Source organism: Chaetodon trifascialis, chromosome 20 (assembly GCF_039877785.1).
Source record: "Chaetodon trifascialis isolate fChaTrf1 chromosome 20, fChaTrf1.hap1, whole genome shotgun sequence".
Classification (NCBI taxonomy): domain Eukaryota; kingdom Metazoa; phylum Chordata; class Actinopteri; order Chaetodontiformes; family Chaetodontidae; genus Chaetodon; species Chaetodon trifascialis.
In genome coordinates, this window is record NC_092075.1 from 12,228,267 (window position 1) to 12,256,196 (window position 27,930).

Genomic DNA, 27,930 nt, shown 5'->3' on the forward strand with positions numbered 1-27,930 from the left:
GAAATGGAAAAAAAGAGCTCCATACAAAATAAAATGTACACTATAAATAGAATAAAGTGAAGCATGTTAACAAAATAACAATACAGTGGAGTAGCTTTAGATTAGAGTAGATGAAACATTTATGATCTGCATGTAGAAACTGGGTCACAGTGCAGGATGCAAGACAGACTGATATTATTCGACAAATGGAGCATGTTGGAGAGAAAATAATAAACAGTTTTTTGTTTTTTAAAATCTAGAGATATAAAATGTGAAAAGATGGGAAAGGATTGGCAGGTCACTAAATGGTGACTTTTACAGTAACAGGTTTGCAGGTAAGCAGATGCTCATGGTTTGTCGGTGAGGGTCTTCACATGGACCGGATTCACCCATCAGATACATGCAAGTGTGACGGTTATCTGCTCACATCATGCAATATGCAGATAGAAGAACATTAATACAGAATTATGCAAATGTACATTGTTAGCTTCTGATATGTCTCATGAATTTCAAAACAGAGTGAACCCTTAATTTCTTTCCAGTGATGCCTCTGACAAGTTGAGCTGTTGGTGTGATTACAGCGTATGTGACAAGAAGGAAAACAGTCAGAGGGATCTCATTTAAATAGAAACGCAAAGTACAAGGTACAAAATGCAGGGTAACAGTCTAATAGTTTAAGTAAGCTGATTAAGAGCCACTTATTATTTTAAAGAGGCAAAGCTTCACTGTTACGCTTTGAATACACTGCTCAAAACAACCACAGTTTAAATGTGAGACTGAAACATCGATCTTGGCCTCAGAAATGGCTGTCGGTCCATTTGTAGCTGTTCCAGAGAAGATGGAACTGCCCGCTTGAGTTGTAGATGGTTACATTTTATTTCTATTTTGTGAGAGCATATTGTATAATAGTCTTATAGTCTTATCGTATAATAGTCTTTCTGCGCATTCCCATCAGGGATCTGCTAAGAAATGAAGATGGAGCTGAGTTATTTCAGGACAGAAAGATATTGCTTGACTAAAGATTAACAAGGGAATATGAAACTGTTTAATTGCTGCGATAGATAGATAGATAGACAGATAGATAGATGGCACAAAAATTGCTTTCTCTGAATGTGATGTACGTAGACAGTAACCCAGTGGAGTGAGATAAATTAAGGAAAATCATCAAGCTGTTTTTTTAATTTGGCAGGCATAACGCTCACAATGATCCCTGACACCATCTGCTGTCTTCCTCTCTTTGCTTTTCTTTTTCGCCCTCTTGTCCTCTCTCTCTTTGTGTTTTACAGTCTCTCTTTCACACACACACTAACACACACACAGATGACACAAGACAGCTAGCTAGCTAAAAAATGGATCACACATGATGAATGACGCAAAGATGAATCGAAAAAATCAAGGCTTGGAGATCCAAAAATAAAGCATTCACACACACACATATACAGACATGTTTGTACTTCTATCCTTGTGAGGACACTAATGGACAACGTGCCATCCCTAGCCCGTTAATGTAACCTTAAGGAGTAAACCTGACTGTAAACAAACCCTCTAAACCAAGTCTGAACCCTCACACAGCCCTTTGAGAGTCTGTCCATTTTCTGGAGACTTACCATAACCATTACCATAACCACTGTTTGCCTAAACCTAAACCTAAACCTAACTGCAATTTAATCTATTCATAAACTCTTGTTAAATTATTTGTTTATTTGTCCTTGACAGGGAACACACGCTTTTTATAAATGAAGGTAGATGTTTATTAAAGAAAAAAATGGTTTCATCTCATATTATATTTTCGCTACCCCACCTGCGCCTTTTAACCCCCCTTAATGATTTTACCAACTGAGGCATCATGAACCTTTTTCAAGCTTATACTCTACCCTTCTCTTTATTTTGGGAGGACCCTCTTTTAACCGTCTTTGGTTTCATTTTAAACGTTTTTTTTAACAAGACGGTGTCTTCCCCTTTTCCCCTGAGCCCGCGCTTATCGTAACGTCCAATAGGATGTTGTGTTTTTACCTTAACCTAATCCTAACCTTAACCTTAACCTAAACCTTAACCTTAACCTAAACCTAACCCTTACCCAAATCACCACCCTAAAATTTATCATTCACATTATGGGGACTTGTATTTTGCCCCCACAAGTAAGGTGAGTTCCCACAATGTGAGTGTGTAAACAGATTCATGTTCACGCAGTGTGAATACATGGGCACACACACACACACACACACACACACACACACACACACACACACTTTTGTCACCTCTCACCCTTACCACACCTCCTTTTCTTTCTTTACGGTCCTCCTTTGTTCATTCTCCAGTTGGCAGTTCAGTATGACAGTCACATGTTGACTGGGTCAAGGTCTGTGCCAGCTGAGTGGATGCTGAGAGAATAAGCAAAGACTATGATTAAGCTGCCGAGGTGTGTGTGTGTGTGTGTGTGTGTGTGTGTGTGAGAGAGAGAGAGAGAGAGAGAGAGAGAGAGAGAGACAGAGGAGAGGAAAGTGAAATAGAAATGCTTTCATTTCATACTCAAAATGAGCTTTCTCATGCATATTGCTAAACATTTATTATCAAAAGTAATTTGATTTGTATTTAATGATGCCTCTTTGGGACCTGTACTGCTTTTAGTGCAATATGTTATAAATATTTCGTTGCAGAGCGGTAAGTGAGCTATCAGACGCAGTGGATAAGACGTAATGAAATATTTAAGGGATTACTTCTCTGGAATGTTTTAAAAATATAAATGTATCTGCTGCTTTTAGAATTGCCGAGTGCTCTTGTTCAGATGAAATGGCAAACGGTGGCATGGAGACAGCTGGGATGAAGGTATCATATCGAATCAGAATCGTACTAATTTACTGTTTCTAATATCTACTTTCATTTCTAACATTGCAGTATCTTATTCTTTCTCTTATTCCTGTGTTTATTGTTTTTATCCTTTATGTTATTTTTACATTCTTTTATCATTTTCATTACATTACATTCATTTGGGTGACGCTTTCATCCAAAGTGACTCAGAATAAGTGCATTTAAAAGACTGAAATGATAAATAGTACCAATCACAATGCGACAGAGTGGCACCATACAAATATATAGCACCCTCACTTTATGCTTTAATCCTCAAAAATAATTGTACCTCAGCTACAAAAGAAAATAATGTACATTGAAAAATACTTGTCAGACAGTTGGCTCAAAACGCCGCCTCTCTCTGGACAGATAGCCAATCATACTTTAGAATAATGGGGTAGAGCTTAAGGTGGCCAATGACATAGTCCCCTTCTGGACACACCCCTGACTCGAGTCATGTAGGTGTAGATTTGACAGAAGATTGAAGGCCTGCCTATGCGTCTCTCTCGCGACAGGGATTGCCACACTCCTTATTAACCTTGGCCCAGTTTCTAGAAATATTTATTAGTTTTACTGACACTGTGGTTCTGGTATTATGGTAAAAGGTAGGATCCATGATACGGGTAGTGCCTGGTAAAGGTCAGGAGCCAATATCTACAAGGAGGAAAACATGCAAAATGTTTTCAGTATTAAAGATGCAATGATCCTATCAAATGGTAACTTCCTGAAAAACATTGCATCTTCAGAGGTGACATCATCCTAAGAAGAGTCAAACTAAAAAAGACATTAAATGTCTTTAAATTGTTCTGTAATCCCACTTTTTGCCCCATCTCTCCAAACTCAAAGCTCATTTGTTTACACGTTGGCTTTATTGGCTCCTTTCTGGAAGAAATACCTCACAGTAGGGAAGCAATGATACCATTTAATGGGACCTCTAAGGTCAGCTTTTTTTCCCCTGTATTCTCAGCATTTCCTGCATACTTTCCTCTGTGGACACTGTCCATGGTGCTGACTGCCCCTGTCCTCAGAGTCCATTCAGAGTAAGATTACAACATATGTGAGAATTCAGGGTCAAAACCATGTAAATTTGTTTCTTTAGCCTCAGCTGATGGAGGGGGGGATTTAAGCCACAATGAAGCAGCATGTCAGTGTGTCTTCATGCCCAGAATTTCATCCAGATTATTCTTTTCTCCATGAATGTGATGACTGATTTGATAATCTTCCCTCACTCAATGTATGAGAGTGTCACCAGGCAAGGACAAGGACAGGACCTGCCTCTGGTTCCACTCAACCAGGGAACCATCTGTTTTATAACTTTTTCCCCCGGGAGACCAACCTCAGTTATTATGAAGATCCATTTAAGGCTCAACACTGACGGTCTGAGAATTATCACCATACTCAAACAGCCCTCCTGAGCTTTACTTCTCACACAAAATCAATCTCTACAGTTTAACTATCCCATGGCTAAAACTCACCACTGTTGTTGCTTGTTACCACACTACCATTTATTATACTACAACTGATACGCAAATTTATCAAATACTGAGAATATAAAGTACTTCTATGGCATGAAAAGTGTTGATATTATGAATGGTCTACACCACTCATAATTTATGAGTCTCACCACATTCAGTACAACTTTTAAATTTCATAAATGGTACCAAACACTATTGCACTGAATGTATTGAGTCTCACACAAGCATGCTGCTTTAAATGCACAAAATTATAGTATGAACTACTGAAAGTGGCTCACATTCAAACCAAGCATACAAGTTTGATGCATTATTACTCAGTTATTTGCAGTCCTCTAGTGGTTGGAAACTGACAGGACATGATGGAAAAAGCAGGCACAGAATTTACAGTGGAGTGTACCAAAGCATTTCTATGGTATATGAGATGAATGCCAGTGGGCTGAATTCGATGATTGACGAGGAAGTGGAGCAGAAGAAGTCTCCCAACCTTCAACTGTTGATTGCTTTATTAACATCAAATTATATTTGTGATAGTGTTACTGCCTGGACTGTAGTGCTTTAGTATGTACATTTTCATAAAAAGACCTGTTCATGCATTCTATTTACAGTTATAAACAAATGGGAAGCATTGAATTTGTAATATCCCAATTATCCAAACCAGTATCAATATAACTTCAGCCCTGATAATGCACCAGTATGCAGAAATAACACAAAGACACAGCAAAATGCAGACTGAGTTGTGGACATATGGTAAAAGATCAGAGACGCGCAGCTTCAAATAAAATGCAGTTTTCATTGAGGAGTCACTTTTTGCTCCTGATGATTCAACACCTCACCTACAAAGAACAGCGATAGTATGAGAGCTGCACCTGGTGCAGATGAGTCACCTTCAGCTAGCTGGACTGATAATAGACTCATTAAAGAGTTTGATGCGCACACACACACACACACACACACACACACACACACACACACACACACACACACACACACACACACACACACACCTGTATTCCTTATTACTAAACTGGCCTCTTGACTCACATCCCAAAACACAGAGGAGATGACACAGAAATGGATAGCTGCCGACCAGCAACAGATTGTTGGGTAATCCAGTGTTTTAGGTGCCTTTAAGCTTTGTGCTTTTTATTGACTCTTATCATTTACTGATAACACCCATCAAACACACTGGCTATATTATACATGACCGTAAACAAGCTCACTTACTGTCAGTTAATCTTATTCTATGGCAAAGAAATATAATGTATTCATAAGAATGATAATGCACAGTGCATCTTTACATGTAATCAGCTATGACTTGTCAGCATTACATTCTTATTATGTCATATAAAAAGGCATTCCCTGCTCATTTTGTTCAGGGCTTTTTCTTATTGAAGTTTTGAGACCTTCACTCTCGTCCTTGTCACCTTCATTGCAGGTGCTTTTGCTCTCGCCTCCTTTCCTCTCGTGTCCTTCCTTACATCCTTTCTTCCTTTGCTTGGTCTCACTAGTAACAGCATGGAGGCCATCCACATCCTTCACAAGTCTGGGAAAGCCACATTCTTAGGAAGCCGTCATTCCAGCTGTGACTGTGTAGAGGTACACCAGCTGCAGAGCAGCAAGTTCATGCCACAATGAACAATAATTCACAAGAGGTTATTCATCTCATTCTTCAGTCCTTTGGTTAATTCAAATTAAATAGCTTCTGTCTTAATCACATGCCTTTCAAATGTGTATTTAGTAATGGTTCTGAAGTAAAGACATCCCCAGCCCAGTGTCCACAGTATGAAGAATACTAATTCAGATTGCTGGCTCTCCTCTTCCTGGTCTGCAGGGAGACACAAGCTGCCAGAAATCAAAGCTGGCACTGCTCCTGCAAAGTGGAGTGTTCTCAGGTCTTCTTGTATTTTTCCCAAAATAACTCACTCAGCGAACATCTGAGCATCACAGAGAGAGCTCTGGCATCCCTGTCTGTACAGAAACATACCACATCACTCACCTTTTGTTAATCTTACCCTGCATGACACCCAAACCACCAACCCACAGCCATACATTGTTCATTTTACCCCGTGTGCTTCATGACTGATTGCTTTAAGTGCATGCATGTCTGATCTTACTAACTGCAAATAAATTAACGTTATTCATTAATATGTAGGAGTCATTACAGCCATTGACAGCTTATGATTACTCATGCACAACTTTTTTGCCCTAATTAATGGCTTGGTGATGTGTTTGATTCCGTCATGCGTGAAGTAGATTAGGTTTATACAGAGTTTATTAGCTATAGCCCTTCATTGGAAAATGTCATTCTCCACAGTTGTACATTTATTTTAATGTCTGGCTGTGTGTTATGCATTACAGTTCATTGCTTCAACTTGTCTGTGTTGGGCCAAATAGAGGCAGGGGACTTCTTTCTAATGTAAAATTCAATTATCTTTGGCGCCCCCCGCAGGTTGAAACACATAATGACATATTTTTGATATTTTCACCCTTTTTAATCTACTATCCAAGTGCACACATTTACAAGGCCATGGAGCCCTGACATTAATTACATTCATTCACAGTATATGTTTCCATCACTTTGATGGACATTACATGGACTTCCATTCATTTACTAGCAACTTACCCATAACCCATAACTTGGCCATAACCACTACTTAAATCTAAAGCGCTTGGTCTGACACTTCCCTGAGCTGAACAGTTTCTGAGCAGTTACTGGAGATCAATAAAAACAGGTCAAACATTAACAGGAATCTCTGTCACTCTTCCAGCAGCAGATGGTGTCTGGAGATGTGCAATACACAATAACTAGCGATAACACTACACGTTGTGTTAGAAAGTTAATATATACACTCGGTGAGCACTTTCATAGATACACGTCGATGCCATAAAGTTTTATTATGTCTCTAACGTTCAGGTTTTGTTGACACTGTCATTGATGTGTTATTCAATATACTTTAGCATTGAGGTCACAGCAGGTGAAGATCAGGTGCTGGATTGCATTATATTGAGAGGAGTTTCTAATATTCTGCCACCTGACTGGGAGGGACAAAAAATTAGAAACACCACTCTTAACTATTACACATGTCCAACACTGTCACGTATATTTGTGATGATTTAGACATATTTTACAAAGGAAACAGTGAAAACAAACATCAGCAAAGCATGAGAGCCCAGTGAGACATACATTTTTTGGCTTTATACCCATATTTGTCCAGACTCAGGTATGAATGTGTTTGTGTTTTGTGCAGTAAAGCTGATCAATTTCTCCCATTTTCTGGAAAAGATCTCCCCCATTTGTTATTGGTTTTGTTTTGGGTTTTTTTGCAAGCAATGGATGGAAACCCTGATACTGTTTAAAACTATTTCAGCCTTTTTATATGCTCAAAGCAGCACATCAGTCACAGTGGAGCTCTTGTTAAAAATTCTTAAGAAACAAGACCAAAACGATGTAATGCACCAACATTTCATACCAAACTGCACATAATAGCAACAGCGCAGAGAGGTGTGTTCAGAGTGTGACATCAAGTCAAGGTCCTCACAAGTACAGCAAAGGATGTATCCGTGAAGGCCAGGATGAATGTGTGCTTGTGTGCGTGTGCTGCTTTAATTTCGCCTTGATGACAAACAGGGCTTCAATAATTCAGTTCTGTGCCTCACTTGTGTTTGACAAATAGAGGCCACATCAATACAAAGTGACAAAACCTGATGACAACACAATCTGAAACACTGTCGTCCTGACCTTTTCCTGTCCTCGCCTTCGTTTCAGTTTACCATCGTTGTCTTTTGCAGCACTTCTCTTTTATAGGACACTATATAATAATAAGTGACAGCTGGAATGCTTGAAATGAAGGCAGGTGCTGTGACATAAAGGAAAAAGGAGACATACAGTAGAGACAAGGTTGCATACGCACAAGACATAAACAGAGAGCTTCAAATGAAGGTAAACTTTCAACAGAGTGGAGAAAAACATGCATGCTATATATAAAATCTACCTCTTGCTGCTTCCTACCCTCGACCTTTCAGTCTCCAGGGTCAATACAAAGTGTTCAGTGATACAGCAGCTGGGATTTTTATCCTTTGGCTGAAACCGTTTTCACTGCTTCTTCTGCTGCATTTTTGCTTCTTCATTGGATATTTATTTAACCAAATCCTGCAGTTTATGAAACATAACCACTTTTTAATAGATTAAACAATCCAACTGTATTTAAAGCAGCTCACTAAATCTTGACTAGCTGCAACTTTGAAATGCTTCTTGCATGTATGCGTCATTGATAATTATATGATAATCTCATACATAATAGTACAACTCAAAATGCAGTCATTCAGCTGCACAATGAGCACTTTTTTTTTTTTTTTTTTACATTTTGCTGATAATATTCTGTCCTTTCAAACATCATCTGGACTGCAGGATTTTCACATTGTTGTTTCCCACCACTGCCACTGCCTACAGCTTTCAGAGCATCCTCAGTAAATCACAGTGAGAGCAGTCGTCATCGATCATCCACAGGAAAGCTGACAGCAGGATCATCCTGAAGGTCCCAACCACTCTTTAATAAAGACCGCAGATACTAATTCAGTTGTTCTTGCAGTAGAGTCAGGATAGATGACTTTGTTAATGTACTGTAGCACGAAACACTGCATTGCACACAGCAGACGCACAATACATGCAGAAATAAGTTTAGAATTTACATTCAAGGAGAAACAGCTCAGGTAATTTATTCATGTGCGGTTTAGGTACTATATAGTGTTTTTGCAAATGTATTCTAAATTACAACAGGTAAGATAATCATAAGCATTCTTACTACAAACTGAATTATGCCTGTGAATACAATATCAGCACCCCAAGGAAGAAAATCATAAAACTGAGTGTTTTCATGTGTCTAGGTTCCACTGAAAAGCATTTGTCTGTTCTATTTCTGACAGGAACTAGATCATAATATATCAACAAACATCAAACAATTGTCTATTATTTGGTGCTATAGTCACTGATATTAAGATGTGTGATAGTCTGGTGAAGGATCAGATCTAGAATAAGGTGAAACTAAGCGAAAGGTGGGGCGTACCGCAGTCTGGACGACAGTGTTTGGTTATTTTTGTCTGAACGAGGTTTCAGTTTCGTGTGCCTTTCTCACGGGGCTGTGTGTGTCGGCGTGGCCTTGGGTCAGAGTGACTGACATTTGTCATCGCATGAGGAGGCAGTTATTGAAGGCTTGTTTTTCATCGAGGTGAAATTAAAGCAGCACACGCAGACATAACACACACACACAAACACACAGACACACACAATCATTCACTCCAGCAAATTACTTCTGTGGAAAAACCTGGCTCGGACACAAAAAATACATGACTTCAGGGTGTGTGTGCTCACGCCTTTGTGTGTATTTACCACAGTATACGATATTTCTCACTTCACTCCATCTTCCTCCATTCGGATAGATTACAGACCGGTAGTCAGCAGTCACGTCCAGCTGATTCTGCCTATAGGCTGATACAAAGGGACTTGGTGCTCGCCTTGGACTTTGTTCCCTAAGAGAACCATCTTGATGGGTTTATATATACATCCAGTGATTCATGGCAGCACAAAAGCACATGTTGAAAAATATTTACATGGGATGTACTATACAGTATATGTACATGTATGATGGGATCAAATGAACCATGAGGCTGGTAATAATGAAAAATCCTCTTTATGAATCATGATGAAATGTTAATAACCTTGATGACTTCTAATTGGAAAATGTGCTAGGCTAATTCATCATCACCTGTTTACATCAAACATGCATGTATCCACCGTAAGCTGTGGCCAAGTACAAATGGTGTGGACAGAAGTGTGGCTGTTCTCTTTTTAGGGGCCTTTAGTGCCACCTAGAGGATGATGAAGAAATGAGGGATTATCTCCATCTGTTTCCATATCAGCTGACCTCAGTGGCTCTGAGATGCACTGAGACACTTTAAACAGTCTATAGCTGTTGCCTGTAGGGATCAACTTGTATGACTAAAAAGCTTTTTGGTTGATGCATGTGTGCATTCGAAGGGCCTTTCGTCTCAGGGAGAAGACGCTGAATTTTGATGACATGATAAAGCCAAAACAATGTGATGATGCAACAACTGAGCAGTGAAGTGTCTTAGTCTGAAAAATTATCCTCAGGGCATCTTTGAATGGAGAATGAACAACAAACCCTTGTTGCTCTTTGAGGATGCGGGACGATAAACATATTAAAATGGTGATATTACCTCCAGTTTCAGCAGCTGATATTAGTAAAGGGGCTGTTTGGAGTTTGTCATGTATTTTACCATATTCTATGGCTTCACAGTTCACTGTTTCTTCACTTCATATGCTGGTGTGATAAAGTGTTGACAGGAAGGCGTTGTTGTAGAAGCTGCACGCCCAAATGTCATCAGGAAGTGAAAACCCAAGACGTAAGACATAAGTGAAAACCCAAGACGACACTATGTGACTGGTATAGACTATACAGTAAATATTACTCACGTGTGTTACTGTAGCAGTGTCTTAACTGATTTGACATTTGAAATTTGAAGCTGATGAGGTAAAATGTTAAATATCATGTTGTTTTACTGTCTTTAATTGAGTGTACGTCAAAAAGGATTAGCATGTGATCACATTCTGTTTAATCTACATTTTACACAGCCTCCCTTGTTTAGAAACAGGGTTCTAAACAAATAAAAGTCCACCTGTACATATGAAATGCCAAACTGAAATTAAAAAAATAATAATTCTATTCTGTGTTTTGCATTCGTGGAGTTTGTTCCTGCTTTGTGCTGAAATGACAAGAGAAATGATGTAAATAGGGGAAAGAGACAAAGCAGAAGAACAAAGAGTTTAAAGGTTTAAATGCTCCTGGCCTAATCGGCCTGATGCGCCACAGGTGCGCAGGTGATTAGGCAGAGCCAGCTGAGTGTGGGAGACCACACCCAGCCTCAGACAGACGGGGGACAGACAGACAGACAGACAGACAGACAGACAGACAGACAGACAGACAGACAGACAGCACTGAGGCTACGTTTACACTTTGGGAAAATGCATATGTTTTCATGCAGTTTGGCCTCTCGTTCACGCGCAGAGTTTTTTTTCACGGGAAACGATAATTTTTAAAAACTCCAACCAAAGTGGAGATTTCTGAAAACGCGGTTATGTGTTGGCATGTAAACAGGGTTAAACGGCGTTTTAGGTTCCGAAACGTCACAACATGCGACTGAAAGTACTTAACGTCATGTGAGCGACCTATGTTTACACTCGCACCCACAGGTTTGGCATAGTTATGATGGCGCGTGAAAATGAAGGGGCTAAAATATCCGTTTTCCAAATACCCTGCTATGTGTAAACGCAGCCTGAGGGAAAAGGGAAAAAGGAAAACCCTAGGGACAGACAGGTAGCGGATCCTAACAACAGTATGTTTACACTGAGTGAAACCCAGTGAAGACTCCATGTTTTTCATAACTGCCTGAGTCCATTACATTTGAATATCCTATTCTTTTGCATAATTTTACACACATATACCCAAGATTCAAACCCCTCATATTTAAAATCTTTGGGGTTTCTGGTAGGATGCTAAATAAATTTGGTGGGTTTAAAAACTGCTTTGCTGCGCAGCATGATGATGTATCCACCAGTGGGCTTTTCACTGGGTTTGAAAGACGGATGATTCTCAGATGCCACAGACTTACAGTATGTTGAGCTTTTTGGAGTCTAATCAAGCATAATTGATGCCAAGCTTCAACTTAATAAGGCCAAATGACTCACAGCTCGTATACAGCACTTGCATCAGAAATCCAAGAAGATCACCTGAATAGCTGTGACTGCAGCACTTCCATCCTGTGGAAACAATTACATACACAGCAGTGCTGCCTGAAGTAAAAGAACAAGAACAATGAACATGTTCCCCGTGAGCATTAGCATCCAGTGTGACTCACTGCCACATTCACATTAATTAAATTCAGATTCTGGGTGCCCTGCATTGAGCAGAGGCATGCTGACAAACAGCATGTTCCACCTACTACACAAATATTCTTTCACACTTAATTGAATGAGACAGGCCTCATTCATTTCTCCTTAAGCCTTAGGTGCACCTCAGAATTATCCTCATTATGCATTAGTGTGCAGCAGCACTGTGAGTAAGAATGTCTACCCTCATCAAACATTAACTGTGTATTTAAACGGCATTGGGAACATGAAAGGACTCATCGCTGGAAGTAAATAATCTGATAGGAAAGGTGATATTTATGAGTTTATAACCAGCTTTCAACGGGGCAGAAGTCACCAACCCATACTTCTGTTGTACAGTTTTTGGTTTGTTCTCTGTCAACACTTCCGGCCACCTTCACATTTCATATATTCATATTGTTCTATCTTACCCTTTCAACCGCTGTCACCTCTTTTCATTTCCTCTTACCATTGGTCGTCTCAGCTTTACACAGGAAGTGTCACGTCTGCCCTGCCCCTGCCGCTGCCTCTCATCTCTCAGTTTTGTCTCTCTCACGCATGCAAAGTGTGTGCAGTATCTCACCCACAGAGAGGAACTGTGGTTCTCCTCTATGACAAGAAGTGATCCTCCCTATATGCCTCTCCTGTTCTGATCAACTGCAGATGATCCATCTATCACCCACCTGCAGCTGAACTTATAGTGCAGCCGCAACATGAGCATACGGAAACTGAGTGAGTATTTGTGTGTGTGTGTGTGTGTGAGCAGCTGCACTTTGTTCATATGTTTATGCATACATAGTCAGCCAGGGTGTGAGCACTTCGGTTAACCAACGCTGACTGTCAGATTCCATCATGTCAGTTTAGTAACATTTTGGTTGCAGTTGAGTCAGTGAGTCAGTGTTTATTAGATTTAATTCATATACACTCTACCAACTGTATGCAGCACGTCTTTTTGTAAAAGCAGGTCTTTTATGCAAAACACTTGCATGCCTACTGGTATTGACACACACAGACAACCAAGCAGGACCATATGTGTGCACGCGCGCACACGCACGCACGCACACACACACACACACACACACACACGGGGAGCTATAAATGGTTGACTGCTTTTACATATCATCTGTAGAGTAACATGTTCAGAACACTGGCTCTGCAAAGGGGCTTTTTGCTGGGCAGAGAGGAACTTGTTCATTGAAGCTGCAGTTTCTGTTTTTGCCACTTGGAGTCAGCAGAATAAGAATAATAAGAATAAGCACCATCTCACTGACAAACTTTCCAGATGTTGTTGTTCTAAATAAACAATTAACTATTTATACATCCATCAGACGCAAAGCAGCGTTAGCAGTCCAATATTCACTCTCATCTTCATTTTTTAGTCTTTGGCAGCTGAGAAAATATGTCAGGACTCATTTCTCTGAAATTTGTAAGTTGGAAAACCAAATCAATGAGCTAAAAATGGAGGCATAAGAACGAGTTGGCACTGTGAGTACAGAAACACCAAAAAAACGGAGGAGATGCAAAACAGGGCAGTGGCTGACCACATGGACCAACACAGTGTCATAGTTATGTCGCCACGTTATGAGCATTTCCTCTTCTTTTCTAACCCTCTCAAGGTTTCAAGTGGTTTGGCAGCCTCACCAACCTCTCTTTCCGCCGCTCCACCGACAAATCAGACTCCAAGTCCTCTCAGTTGAAGTCTGGCGCAGGAGCGGGAGGTGCGCCTGGAGATGACAGCGTCACCTCAGCGATCCTGGCTCCAGTTGTTGAGGCAGTGGTGGATGACATGGGAGCCATGCGTCCTCGCACCGCCAGCTATGTCCGTTCCAGTGAGAACTATACACACATGGGTACACTGCCAAGGTTGCTGATGAAGAGGAGAGACAAGAGTGTTAACGGTAAAGCAGCAGAAGTCATGAACAAGACTTCCAGAAATAGGACAACAATTTTCACCAGGACAAGTCTCCTCTTTCTCTTTTCTTCTCTGCTGTCTGTCTGCTTTGTTTAATTTTGATGCCCCCCTCCTCTCCAGGAGCCTCCAGCAGCAGTAAGAAGCGTAAGGACAAGAGCAACATCAGCAGAAGTCAAAGCCAGCGACCTGCAGGACAACAGGACTGTGGGCTCCTCAGGGTCACAGCTGCCTCATCCAAAGTGGATGAAGCTGGAGGTAAAGCCGACAGTGGGCTCAGCCAAGACTCTCTTCCTGATCCGAAGACCCAGCCCCAACCTACACCCGAAACTAATCTCTCAAGCACACAAACCACCACCTCTGCACCCACAGCTGCATGTGAAGATGTGTCGCCATCTGGTGGCTCAAGTGCCTCACTTCAACCCGAGACTTGTGTCAAGAAGGATGTCACCCAGACTGGGGCAGACTTGGACCCTCAGGAGACGTCCTCCCCTCCTCTCCGCCTGGAGAATGATCAGACTCATGAGGAGGATGGGTTAGAGTCCAAAGTTGTATCTGAACCAAAGGAGGAGGCTGAGAGCAAAGATCTGACAGAGGGAGCAGATAAAGGAAACCAGAACTTTGACAGCATTTACAGGTAATTCATTTTCTTTCAGAAATTCTTTAATTTTTCCTAAACGTGAACAGTTCATGTCATTGGTTTAAGGGCCTGTTCTGTAGCAGTTTTACTCAGATTTTCTTGGTATCCACAGCAGATGAGTGAAAGGCTCGTGAAAGTTTTAATGAGACTGTGCAAAGATCACAAAGAAAAAATGTTTTTATGCACTCCTGATTTCAGGCTCTGTGTTTTAATTTAATGGTTGCTTGTCTTATGATAATTCTCATCATATTCAGCACTACATATTACATTTTGATTAAAAGTGTCTTCCTCTGTGCCAAGACTGGACTTCCAAACTGGGAAACTGTGTGTAGTTGGGGACCCTGTCACATTTCTTCTATTTAATTTATTATTTTTGATTTATTGTTTTGTTGTGTAAAATCTTGGGAAAATTGGAAAAGTTTGGCCATTGCCTAAAAACAAATGTGGTCTCTTAATCCTCCTTGATAACACATTTGCAGCGTTTGTTTAGATGAATAGTGCATTTGCATCATACTGGGCTCATCCTCTGTTAACAGAGTCTATACATGAGCAAACATGACAGGAAAAGCATGTGAGAAACAAATCTATATATGATCCAGCTCTGTGAAACCTCAGGGGAGAGACCTGCTGTAGTTAGTAACATGAAGGGTTATGAACTGCTGACCCTGAGTGGTGATAGCAGGTTAGTGCACCAGAGAGGCAGCATGTAAAAAGGATCCTCACCTCTGCAGTCAGTGTCTCTCTGTCTCCTTGCTCATATCTTGACTTCACACTTCCCCCAGAAGCTGAAAGTGTCCCTTACTATCTGCGACTTCTTCCAGTATTTTGGTGTGACACACCCACCCATGATACCCATGGTACCATCGCTATAGGACATTTTACACAACATTTGTGTCATATTGCCAGCTAGTCATTGAGAATATTGATGCTGCTGTGGCAGCCAAGGCGGCTCCTTGCTGTCTGAATCCACCTTGATGTTCCTAATTTGTGCATCGATATGCATGACATTTGCTCTTTTCCAACTGAGTCCTGCCTACTTCAAACAGGTGAGAGGAAAACAGGCAAATGTATCAAGGTAATTTATTTAAAAGTTTGACACAGCCAGAGAGCCTCAGCTCCAGGTAGTGAGGCAGTTCATCCAGTCGGCCTGTTCAGTTTATGAAGGGAAAATACCACAGTGAGGGACCTCTACAAGGACAAGAGAGATAGCCTTCATGTGTTGTCCTCATCTGTTGAGTGCACCCACTGTCCAAACACACACACCTGCATCTAAAGAACAGGTTACTGTAGAGGTGTCTGAGGATTCTGGGACTGAAACAAACAATGATCAAACAAACACTTTGGCTGGTGGCTGGTACACGCACACAAAGGACAACTGCTGTCACTCGCCCAGGTCGAGTGTGCAAACCAGCCCCTTGGCTGGACTTGTGGGGGACATTAGTCCTGGTAAGGAGCAAGGACAGACACAGGAAGAAGAGATGGGTTTCACAGTAAAAGAAAAAAAAAGGTGTTAAAAGAAAAAACAGATAAAAACCTTGTTTCTGGTTATGCGTTAAAGTGCGTTATGAAAAATGTTGTGAGAGAATGTATGGGGGGGGGGGTGATGAATGGAAGTTACCATAGCAACAGTATCTTGAAGGCATCATACCTCAAGGTAGGAGATGTTGGTGTAGTAGACAAGGACAGACAGTATATTTGTTATGTGTAGCGCAGCTCATTAAACACTTCTGAGTATACTTGTCCTACTTTGATGACAGACATTAGCTGGGTGCGTTTTTTCACTGTTGCTCCTCATTGTGTGGCCCTTTAGTAAAAATTTGAATGAGGCTATTGCTCATAATTGAGTATTTCTATATTATTGTTATTTATTTATTTATTTATTTATTTATTTATTTATTTATTTATTTATTTATTTATTTATTTATTTTTGCACTTTTAATTCTGGAAAGGATTCTTCAACCACTGGGTTAAAGTCTAAAACTACATTTTTTCAGTTTTGTGATTACAAATTATTTAACTGCCTTACATCAAATCTGGCCTTGGCTATATACCAGCATAGAAAAAATGTACACATTGCATAAGGAAAGCATGTGGGTGAGGAGGGGCGCGGCTGCACAAATTTGGCCCGGGCCCTCATGACAGATGAATCCGGCCATGCTCTGTGCGTAAATCTGTTTGAATTGCGCGTAAACGGGGGAAGCTGGACGGTTCACATTTTTTGCTGACTGCGGTGGACGGGACTTGTCTCAGGCGATGGGTGTGAAGTGAGAAGATAACAGGATTCATTACTTCACTTGTTAAAGGCAGCAGGTAACATCGATTCGTTTTATTGATCAGATGCTGCTGGAAAGCTGCCGCACTATTGGTGTGATGTTTTTCTTATATCGCATCGATTTGTTCGGACACACGGGACACCGACATTAAAAAGCTTTTTCTGTGCTCATTTCATAACATTGTAGTCGATTTATCAACAAAGTCAGAACTTTATTGAAGAGTTTGAGGGAAAATGCGCTGAAACTCCTGAAAAGTGCCCCCCTGTTCTCCTCTCAGTCGAGCAGATTGCATTTTATCGCTGCTCTCCCATGACACGCCAAGGTCTCTCTGCCTTCAATATTCCTTGCATGATAGCAGAGTGCGTGGATCGTGTTACAGTGGAATTTGCACTGTGTGTGTGCGCGCGCGTGTGTGCGCAGCATTGGCCCATTAGTTCAGCTCAGGGATCGTGGGAAATATATGGCGTACTGCAAGTTCAGTATGGGCACATCAAAGCGCGCGCTCTCTCTCTCCTCCCTGTCAGCTCAGCCCTAAATCACACGACTCTCCACCTCTCGGCCTGACTGTCCATTTCCCTCTCTTATTCTCATTCTGTCCAAAGTGCAGCTCTTCACTTCTTTGCCAGGGTTTGTCTGCTTTTCTGGAAACCCGCTTTCAGTCTATTCTGAGTCGGTGGTGCCTTTGGTGGCTGGTAAGTTTTGGCTCTGAAATGATGCTGTGTGCTGTCATGGTGCGGGGCTGGCATAGCTGTGGCCACTATTCTTTAGCCTCATCGTCCCTCTTGGAGCAAAGCATGTCATCTCCTTTGTTTGGCACTAGTTTGAAAGGGGGAGGAACAGGGATGCCCCTGTTAACTCATGTTTGAAACAATTTGTCGATTTAATGGTCAGTTTTCAAGCAATAATTGGATTTTCTGGTTCCAGCATCTCAAATGTCTAAATCGGATGCTTTTAATTGACATATAGGCCGTTAGACTAAAATTATTTGGGTGTGTACTTGGTTGTGTCGACACCTTGGAGTCTGGGCATTTTGGTATTTCATAGACAGAACGTTTAATTGATTAATCATGACAATAACCTGCAGATTAATTGATGATGAAAATACTCGTGAATTGCAGCCCTCAGCACAAAATCTCAACTTTCTCTCGGGGGGTTTTACAATTTGTACGACAATTTGTGGAGCAACTGTTTTTGGAATATTTAGAATTACCAATCCAAATCTGACTTGTCAGAATACGTCATTTAAACCATTTAATACAGTTTCAGAACATAAACACAAGGCGCGTCAGTAAGTGTTTAAAGCACAGCTGGCGTGCTTGACGTTGACTTCAGCTCTGCTTCAGTGCTCGTTGGCCTTCTGCCCATCTCAGTCTGATGCTGTTTTCAAAGCCTCGAGTATGATTGGTATGTTACTTACATTCTTTTCTGGATAAATACTGACGTTATCAGTGCAAATGATGGAGGCCAATATTTTACATTTGTTCAACCATTTTTTTAAGCACAGGAGCAGCTTGGGAGAATGTAAAGCTCCTCTGTCGTGGGACCTATTAACATTCCCGAGCCCGCTGCCGTGATGGGACCCTTTGATCTGGCCTCTCTGTGGTCATGTGTAACACGGCTTTGCTCTGGGCCCTATGAGACCCATCATGCAATTGGGAACTGTGCTGATTGATCTTAAAACTTGTCTGGGAGTGTAATTGCCCCTTTAGCTCAGGCTGGCTCCATATCACAGAGCTTTCAAGGCAGTAGCCCCAGTATGGCTCCACAAGACTGTAGCACAGCGGGGTTTTGACACATGATCCGGATCCATCATGAAATAAAAGTGTGAGTTATGGTGCCCGAGAGATTTGAGAGGCCGGCTCCATATTCAGCAACCTTAGATGCTCAGTGGGGTTTGTTATCTGTCTGTTTTCCACAAAGCTTGAGTGAAACAGCATTTTACTCAGCGGATAGGCCGCTGCAGAAGTAGGTCATGGGAATACAGGCGTTGCTTTTGTCTGTGCTAGCATGCACTGCACCTGTTACAAGACCACATCAAACACAAAGTCTCAACCGTGTGTTCATGTGTGTCAGTGTGCACAATTGAAACAACAGAGGGTTACAGCCTTTTTTCCTGTCATGACATAGCCTAACATTTCCCCCGTTTCACTTCTTTTTCCTTCTTTTCACCAGCCACATGGAGCCAGCAGAGAGCCAGGCGGAGTACGTCCAGGTAAGTCCGCTCCGTCCAGGTGCGTGCGCCCTTGTCCTGTCCTCTTCTTTTCAGCTTTTTCCTGCCATAATAATTTAGAATTTTTCCTTTCTGGTTTGGTCTTTTTCTGTCACACATGTAGCGCGAGATACCACCACAAATGAGTTGTAGCTTCTTAGCCTACACGAGCCACTCACTTTGAATTTCCTCCTCTCCCCGATGATTGAATTATAGTTTTTTATTGTGAGCGCTCAGATGTAATTGTGGCTGATTATTAGCCCCTAGTCTTCAACAGTTCTGCTCATTTCAGCAGGCTCACTCTGCATTTAGCCTAATTCAGTCTGCCATTTAGCTAATTAAATTTGCAGTGAAGCAGTGTGGCCAGCAAGCAGTCTGTGCCGCAGCCAGTAGATGGGGCCATACACTTGAGTTGTGAGCTCCTTAAAGCTCACAGCGCATGTGAAGCCGTTTCATGACCTTGGTGAGAGATGATAGGGATTCATACATGCTGTGTACCATAAACATACATTAATACAGATGTCGGGCTTTAAACTGAGAGCAAAAGTGGGAGGTGAGAGCAAGGAAGCAAGAGACAGAGAGAAGGAAGGAATTAAGTGAACTGTTGAGCTCTTGGGATCTGTTTATTTATTGATTTTACATCACAGGCGGGGTGGCAAAAGACTTCTCCTATGACCCTGACCTGTATTCCTTTTGTAAAACAAATATATGCAACCTCCTCTGACCAGAACACGCGGGCTGTAGTTAATACCTTCACTCTGCTTTATGACCCAGTTGGCTATTTTTTTTTTTCAAAACTGAATTATAGTCATAGATATAATCAAAGAGTTTTTGATTATTACAGATGGAAAACCAGCTTCAGTTTCTCATAATTAACAATATTCGTGTAGCCAATGTGGCAACCCACCCAGATCCTGACACCTGAACAGCTCATTGAATATGTGGCAGTCTGACTCAGTGCCTCTGCTGTTTATCCTTGAACGTTAATGCTTTGTTTTATAAAGGTATATTAATTTTTTGTGATGGCAGTGATGTGGTCATTATGTCAGGCGAGGCGACCCATAAAACACTGTCAGTAAACTGTGCTGTGTATTGAGGCCTGTCAATCAGCTTTGGAGTGATAAGTTCCAATTGAGTGCTGCAATTACTGTTTCCTCATAAAACAAGGCGTTTCTTATTTGATTACGGGTGGGTGGAGGGGTGGACTTGTACTCTCAGCCGCCCCTGCTATAACCGGTACTTAACTCTCACGCTGATACGAAACATTGCCTGCCTTTTTTTTGGTTCTGAAGCTTTTCACTTAGTGCTTTTAACATGAATTTTTGCAATATTTCACAGATGTAACATTGGAGATTTTGCAGATTTTGCAGGATTGCTGGTTTTTGCTTTAAAGCCCAAATTTCCTACTTGGTTTCAAATCCTCATACATTTTGTCACCCATGTTTGTTTTGTCTTTCCTTCTCTCGCACTTACACGCCACAACAGCCCCTCCCATCGCCACCCACCACCCCACCCACCCCCGGGAAGCTGCCAGCCATCCCTCCGTCTCCTTCCATTTCTCTGAAACATTTATGACAGCTGATGTTTAAATCAGGAGTTGGCCTCAATGTTCCCTGTTAAAATGGGAAAGGCCAGGCCAGTGACTCCCCCCCTCCCGACCCCCACCCCTCCTGGTTCACACATGTGCACACCCACACACGTGCATACTTATTTACTCACATACACACACACACACACACACACACACACACACACACACACACACACACACACACACACAGACACACACACTTAAGAGGAAAATGAGACAAAGTGTGCCAGAGAGAAAGACAGACGAACCAATCTGGTCTGAATATGCTCAAAGAAAATAAGCAATCAGCAAAGTAAAAAAAAACAAAAAACGCAAAGCATTCAAGGCGAGTTATTCATCTTTTAGGCTTTATCATAAAATATCCATCATCATTCATTTTTCATGAGGACGCATGGCTGGTCAAGCAGCATCTAATGTTTTTGTTTTGGTGACTTTTAGAGAAAGCGGTTTTTAAAATGGTTGGGGTTGGTGGAAAAACTGACCATACTGTGTTATTAAGTAGCTAATCCACATTGTTCAGACTCAGTCGAAGTGTGAGCTTGTTTTCAAATGGTGTGTATGACATGTGTGTGTGTGCGTTTGTTTTCGCCTGCAGCCCAGGCCTGCCCTGCTTTGTCTCCTGTTCTTTTTTGTGGTTTGGTGCTACGTTGATGGGAGGGGCAGGAGGGGATGGTTTATATGTTAGACAGAGACTTTCATAATTGACATATATATCATGTCTGGCGCTACACTCACACCGGTGCTCTAAAAACATGTGTGTGTGCCTGTGAAGGGGCTCAGCTGTGCGTCCGTAGGTTACTGCATGTTTGATTATGTGAGTGGTTTGAATTTCCAAAATCTGTATGTGTCTGTGTGCTGCCTCATTAAATTAAGGCAGTGCCCTGTGGGTGCATGTATGTGTGTGTGTGTGTGTGTGTGTGTGTGTGTGTGTGTATATGTGTGTGCGCGTGTGTGTGTTACAGTAGATTGAATTAATGTGGCGCCTCTGTAAATGAGAGGGGGTGTAAACTGTCAGGCGCTCGGTAACACACCCCTGGAAAGTCTTCAGTTACTGTTCTCAGAGCACACACACACACACGCACGCACACACGCACACACGCACACACTGCACACACATACAGGACATACACTGTGTTTACTGAAATTCAATTTACATCTTACACCAGTTTATTTAGGTCACCAAAGGGAAAGGGGCCTAGATATGTACAACATCTTTCTATGGCTCATAGTCATCTGAAAATTTTGACTCAGACTTGATTCACAGGACATGGACAAAATAAAAGAAACACCTCAAAATGCAATACAATACAATAACCTGCAGTAAATACAGTGATGATAGAGTTTTCCATTGCTACACATATAATTTTTCAGTCTTTGCAGCTGACACACCAACAGTTCAGGCTAATAATGACAATGCTAGCAGGTAATGTTTACCATGTTTGCCATTTTAGTTTAGCATGTTTGCATGCTAACATTTGTTGGTTAGAACATCAACCTCATGAAAGCCTCAAGGAAAAATCGGGTCATGATCAAAGTCAGTAGGCTTCATCCTCTGGGGATCATGAGTGTCTGTAGCAACAATTTGCATAGTAAATATTGAGATATTTCACTGTATAAGTGAAAACTTCAACCCCAAAGGAAGACCTAGAGGATCATCAAAGATAGTGGGATTCATGCTCTGTGCCACATTTATTCATGTATTCATGGTTGTTAAGATGTTTCAGTCTAAATTACAGTAGTGGACCATTCGACCGACTTTGGCTCTAGTGTGCCTAAAAATGCTGACTATCAGCAAGCACACTTTGCTAATTGGTTTTCAACTTAAAACGACTCATTGTCTAGCTGCCTATGTAATGATGATTTACAGTGGAGAGGTCACTGCCTGAACTCCTGGTGCCGCAGTCATAAAACACTGAAACAATGTATAATGATAATATAATGAAAAGAAAAGTCTCCAAAATCTTAATACTGCACGCAAAACCAGGAAAACTGCACACCACCAGCAACACTCACTGAAAGACACCTTTCTGGATACTTGCTCCACAAACTGCAACCTCAAAAATAGCCAGTGACTTGAATCAACACCTCTGAGAGTCTCAGAGAGAGAGGGGAAAAAAAAGCTCTGACATTCACGGCAGGGCTATTGTAATCTCAGATGTTTCTGTTATTTTGTCCACCCTCTTCAAGGTCAACGCGCTCGTGCTGCTGAGCAACACACGTGGTCGAGAATAATGACACATTGATCTCTTCAAGACACTCTACTAATTACACACGGCTTTATTCACGCTAAAGGTGTGTCTAGTTTCTACAGCGGCACATCCCTGTGAGGTTAAGTCATCATCTTAATGCCATTAAAGCAGGGCAGCTGATCTTTAATTGCGCTATTTCAAACCTAAATGACTATTTTTCTGCGTGTGTGTGGACAAAGTCGCAGCATTTCCTGCAGGCCTCTTTCTCTGCCTGCATCATTATTGCAGGCCGATGTTTCAAACAGGCTTTGAAACACATATCTGGTGGTTCGATACGGATTAACCAGGCGGTGAATGGGGTCCACCCTGTGAAAACACACTGATGACAATAACACACACACGCAGATCATTAGCTGTACCCTCCTAACCCCCAGCAGAGCCCGGCCTTTGTTTTAAGACGCGCACGTGTGCACACATAGACACTCATGTGTGTTCATATAATCTTGATCTGCCCTCGGTGCGTCTCTTTTCATCTCTCACACACATGCACATACACGCATGTTACTCTCTCGCTCTCCACACTATCTCTGTGTGTCTCTCTTACACACACACACACACACACACACACACACACACACACACACACACACACACACACACACACACACACACACACACTCTTTCATTAGTGGGATGCTTGCAGGCACATGCAGGGATTCTCCATTGTGCTCCCTATCAGCCTGCGGGATGGGGCTCACTAATTAATATTTAACTGAAGACTGCCTCTAAGCAGGGAAGGAGATGTAGAGATAGAGGTCTGGGAAGGAGGGGAAGGTGGAGGCATGACCATGGAGGAGAAGGGAAGGACAGAGGAGAGATGGGAGGAAAGGCAGGGATCAGAGAGAGGAGGAGGTTCGGATAGTGATGAGAGGTCTGGATAAGGAGGGAGAGGGAGAGACGAGGGGAGGAGCACGGTGATAAGAAGGGTTGGAGAAAGGTTGGATTCGATTGAGCATGGAGACAGGGAGTTGAGGGATAGGGGAATCCTGAGGGTGGGCGCAGTGAATGGATAGCAGTAAGAGTAATAGAGAAGAAGAGGCAAGAGGTAACAACCACCTGCATACTGACAGAAACACTTGCTGTGTATGTAGAGAATGAAAGGAAGACAGATAAAAGGATTTAAAGGGAAGCAATAGTGGAAACAAAGTACGGGATGAGGCGAGGAAAGAAAAAGAACAAGAGAGGCGATTCTGGGTAATGAAGTGTACAAGACACGAAAGTAAGAATGAGAGTGTCTCTAGTTTTACCGAAGGCACAAAATGGGACAAATTTACGAGCATTTTTCCTCTCAGCCTGTGTCCGTGCCGAGTTCAGGCTGTTCCATTAAAGCGCCTTAAACGGTACGGAGCAGTGACAGTTTGTCCTGTTGCCACATTCATTCATTCACAAGCCTGTACTAATAGCAGTTTTTAATACTTGATCTCTCCCTTCTTATGTGGACTTGCTTCTTCTGTTATGTTTAAATTGATGAATGACAGGATGGCCATATGAAAATCTGGTCTGTTCAGTTGATTGTCACTGCTTTACTCTCAGTTAAATGATGTGGAATGGGTTATATTTTGAGAGCTTCATGATACTAGTATTTCAATAAGTCCAATTTAAGACATCGTTCTTAGTTGCTGGAGTAAAGTAAGTGAAGAGAGTGAGTTACTGATGCACCAGAATACCAGCCCTTGAGTGTTATATCATAGCACAGAGCACAGTATCTTTTTCTCTGCGTCAAGTATTTTCAGAGAACACGGTGTGACTCGGTTGGGGTGCATCTGTTGCTTTGCTTTAATGTCACAGCTCCCCACAGCAGCCTTTTGATATCTGTTTGACTTAATTCATCCGAGGATGCAGAATGACACGCGGAAACACAAGCGAGAACACTCAGAAAGCATTGTGCTTCAAAACAATGCCTCCTTTCACTTGTGCAAGTGGAAATACTTGTTTGAAAGGATTAGTGTAATATGCAACACATACATTTTAAAAGTATCATTTTGTGGAGCAGCTCTTTGCTAATGCACCTTACAGTGCTGTATGTTGTCATTAGGACCTGTCTGAGTCAGCATTGCCAGTTTCAATGCTAAACGCTACAGCAGCCCACCTATGTTTCAAATCCTGCATCCGTCATATTGTCACATATGTTTTTCTTGCACCCCGCATTTCGGCTTGTGCGTGTGTGGCGCGGCAGCCAGATGTAACACGCTGTACGTTGTGATTGTTTTGGCATGGTATTACAGAGGATTGAGGGAAGGAAAGCACAGGGCCCCTCTTATGAGATTATTTGTGTCCCCACTGTGTAATCTGTCTAATCCAGCGCTGGATGGTTTGAGATTACATTAAGAGGAGAAGCTGCAGTTAATGAATCCATCCTGTGTCTTGCGGCTCCTTATCTCTTGGCATTTTCTCTCCGCCCGTGACCCACTAGCATGCATTCAAAAGCCAGATTGGCAAAGTGATTACTGGCATCATCTGATGCGGTGTTTGTGTGGCGCAGAGATGACCTCAAAGACAAAGTAAGAAAAGGAGAAGAAGGACCATGCAGTATCTCTTGCGCCCTGGTATGTTTCTTTATATTTCTCTCCTTCCCTGGTTGTGTTTCTCTCTTACGTTGTGCCTCCCTGCAGTGGTGCAGACCCGACTAAATGCAGTGTCAGAATTTTGGATGCTGTCAAGGATCTCACTGTGTTGCTATGGTGAAGCGTCCTCAATGATGTCACTCACTCAGGCCTCCAGAGACAGAGCCCCACCCCTCCTGACATCTCCCTGCTGGTATGTGTGCCTATGTGCGTGCGTGTGTGTGTGTGTGAAATGGGCCGGTGAAAATCATGGCGTGTTATCCTTGAAACACCTGCCTGTGTGATTCAGTTTATAATGAGCTGTCTAGCTGCAGTCTGCATTGCTTTTTAGAGACACATCATTATTTTCTGCTGCACACACACACACATGCACGCGCGCACACACACAGTTGTGTTTCAGTCACTTCAGAGGACATTACATAGACTTACATTCATTTCCTGGAGACTTACCCTAACCCTAACCCCAAGTCTTCACCCTAAAATTTCTGGAATTATGGGCACTTGCATTTTTTTCCCCATAAGGAAGGCAAGGCCCCACAACAACAACACACACACACACACACACACACACACACACACACACACACACACAACACACACACACACACACACACACACACACACACACACACACACACACACACACACACACACACACACACACACAGAGGGATCAACATTATTTCACCACAGAAACCAAAAGCTCTGTAGCCCCTGCTATGCCTGGTAGTATGTACTGGTGTGTGTGCGTGCGTGTGTGTGTGTGTGTGTGTGTGTGTGTGTCGGCTTGTAGGTGGAATAAAAGGTGTGAATTTGCATTCAAGCGTATGGCAGAGGGTGGGGGGCACCCCTGTTGAGTTCCTTTCATGGCAAAAGAAAGGTTAGATTCCTTTGGGAGGCTGCACTCCTCCTTTCTCTCCTTCTACCCTCATCTTCTCCATCCATCATCTCATCTTTTAATTATCTTTTCTCTCCCTCCTCCCATCTTTTCTCACTTTCTCCATGTTTTACACCCTCCATCGTCCCTCTCTCCCCCCCCGACCCCGTGTCAGCATTGTTTCAGCACTAAAGCGGGGGTCGTCAGGAGGGTGGGTGGGGCTTCTGCCTGCAATTCGACAGCACTTCTCTCTGCTAGTGCCTGCTAGCATTCACCCCCCCCTTCCCTCCCTCCATCCATCCATCCCTCCCACCCACCCTCCCTCTCTCTCCCTCTGGTCCGCCCTCCCCCCACCCACACTCCTTTCATCAGCAAGCAATGAGGTAATCCCTAGCAGCCGCGTGAAGTGCAGCAAGTGCAGTGAGAGGGAGAGAAGCGAGAGCAGCAGCGACAAGAAGCCGGTGCAGGGCAGAAGCAGCGGAGATGTCAGGAGCTGTAATATCACTAGCTGTTATCAGTACCAGCTGTTAGCGGCTCACTCGTAGGTAATAGCTGATGTGGTAACCAGCAGCTGCTTGCAAGCTGTAGCTGTGGTGTTAGCGGGTATAGCTTGTAGTCTGGTTTTGTAGTGGTGGCACTATGTTGAGGGGCTGTTAGCCAGGCACAGAGGCAGGCAGGCAGGCAGGCAGGCAGGCAGGCAGGCAGGCAGGCAGGCAGGCAGGCAGGCAGGCAGGCAGGCAGGCAGGCAGGCAGGCAGGCGAGGAGGCTGGCAGGGGTGGGACAGGCTTAGCCCAGGGGCTGGGGTTCAGATAGGACACCCTGGGAGGGAAAGAGAGGAAGAAGAGGACAGGAGACTGGGAAGAGAATCAGAGGCAGAGGTGAGGTAGAGCAAAAGGAGGAAGGAGCAAAGGGGGGGAAAGGTTTGAGGAAAGGTAGCAGAGGAAGGTGTGTTCCCACCATGACGGAGAGGTGTAGTCTGTGGAGTGCCCTGTCGGCTGCAGCATGCTGCTTCTACCGGGGATCTTTCATGCAGGTGCAGGTGAGTGAGTATTTGTGTGTGTGTGTGTTTGTGCTTCTGTTTGTTTTGTATGTGTTGTGATATAGAAACAGAGAGCCTGTGCTTCCTGGTGTGTAACAAAGTGCTTTCGGTACATGATATGTCATTACCCGGCATATGTGTGGTCCGATTTCATATACCGTCCAAGTTTCCTTGTATTTGGCGCATTTGTTCATCATGCACGTGTGTGTGTTTGTGCTTGTGTGTATTTGTGGGAGGTGTGCTCACTGTTGGCTCCTCTTCTGTCCCGGCAGCTGGTAATGTCAGCCTGCCTGCTATATAGCTGGCAGACTGATGATATCATAGATGCTGTACAGT

At 42.6% G+C, this 27,930-nt stretch overlaps 1 protein-coding gene across 4 annotated transcripts in view; it reads left to right on the forward strand.

Annotated features, from left to right (window-relative positions):
* The first annotated feature begins 12,902 nt into the window (after positions 1-12,902).
* Positions 12,903-27,930, forward strand: part of sh2d3ca (SH2 domain containing 3Ca) — a 52,518-nt gene continuing 37,490 nt past the window's right edge. For 2 of the 4 annotated variants that reach the window (XM_070988367.1, XM_070988368.1), the window contains exons 1-4: positions 12,903-12,975; positions 13,860-14,141; positions 14,276-14,789; positions 19,238-19,277. In XM_070988367.1, the coding sequence (XP_070844468.1) occupies positions 12,957-12,975; positions 13,860-14,141; positions 14,276-14,789; positions 19,238-19,277 (855 nt within the window). In that variant the 5' untranslated portion in view covers positions 12,903-12,956. Of the gene's footprint in view, positions 12,976-13,859; positions 14,142-14,275; positions 14,790-19,237; positions 19,278-26,950; positions 27,595-27,930 lie in introns of those variants that run through there. The other 2 variants (XM_070988371.1, XM_070988369.1) reach the window with 2 other exon arrangements.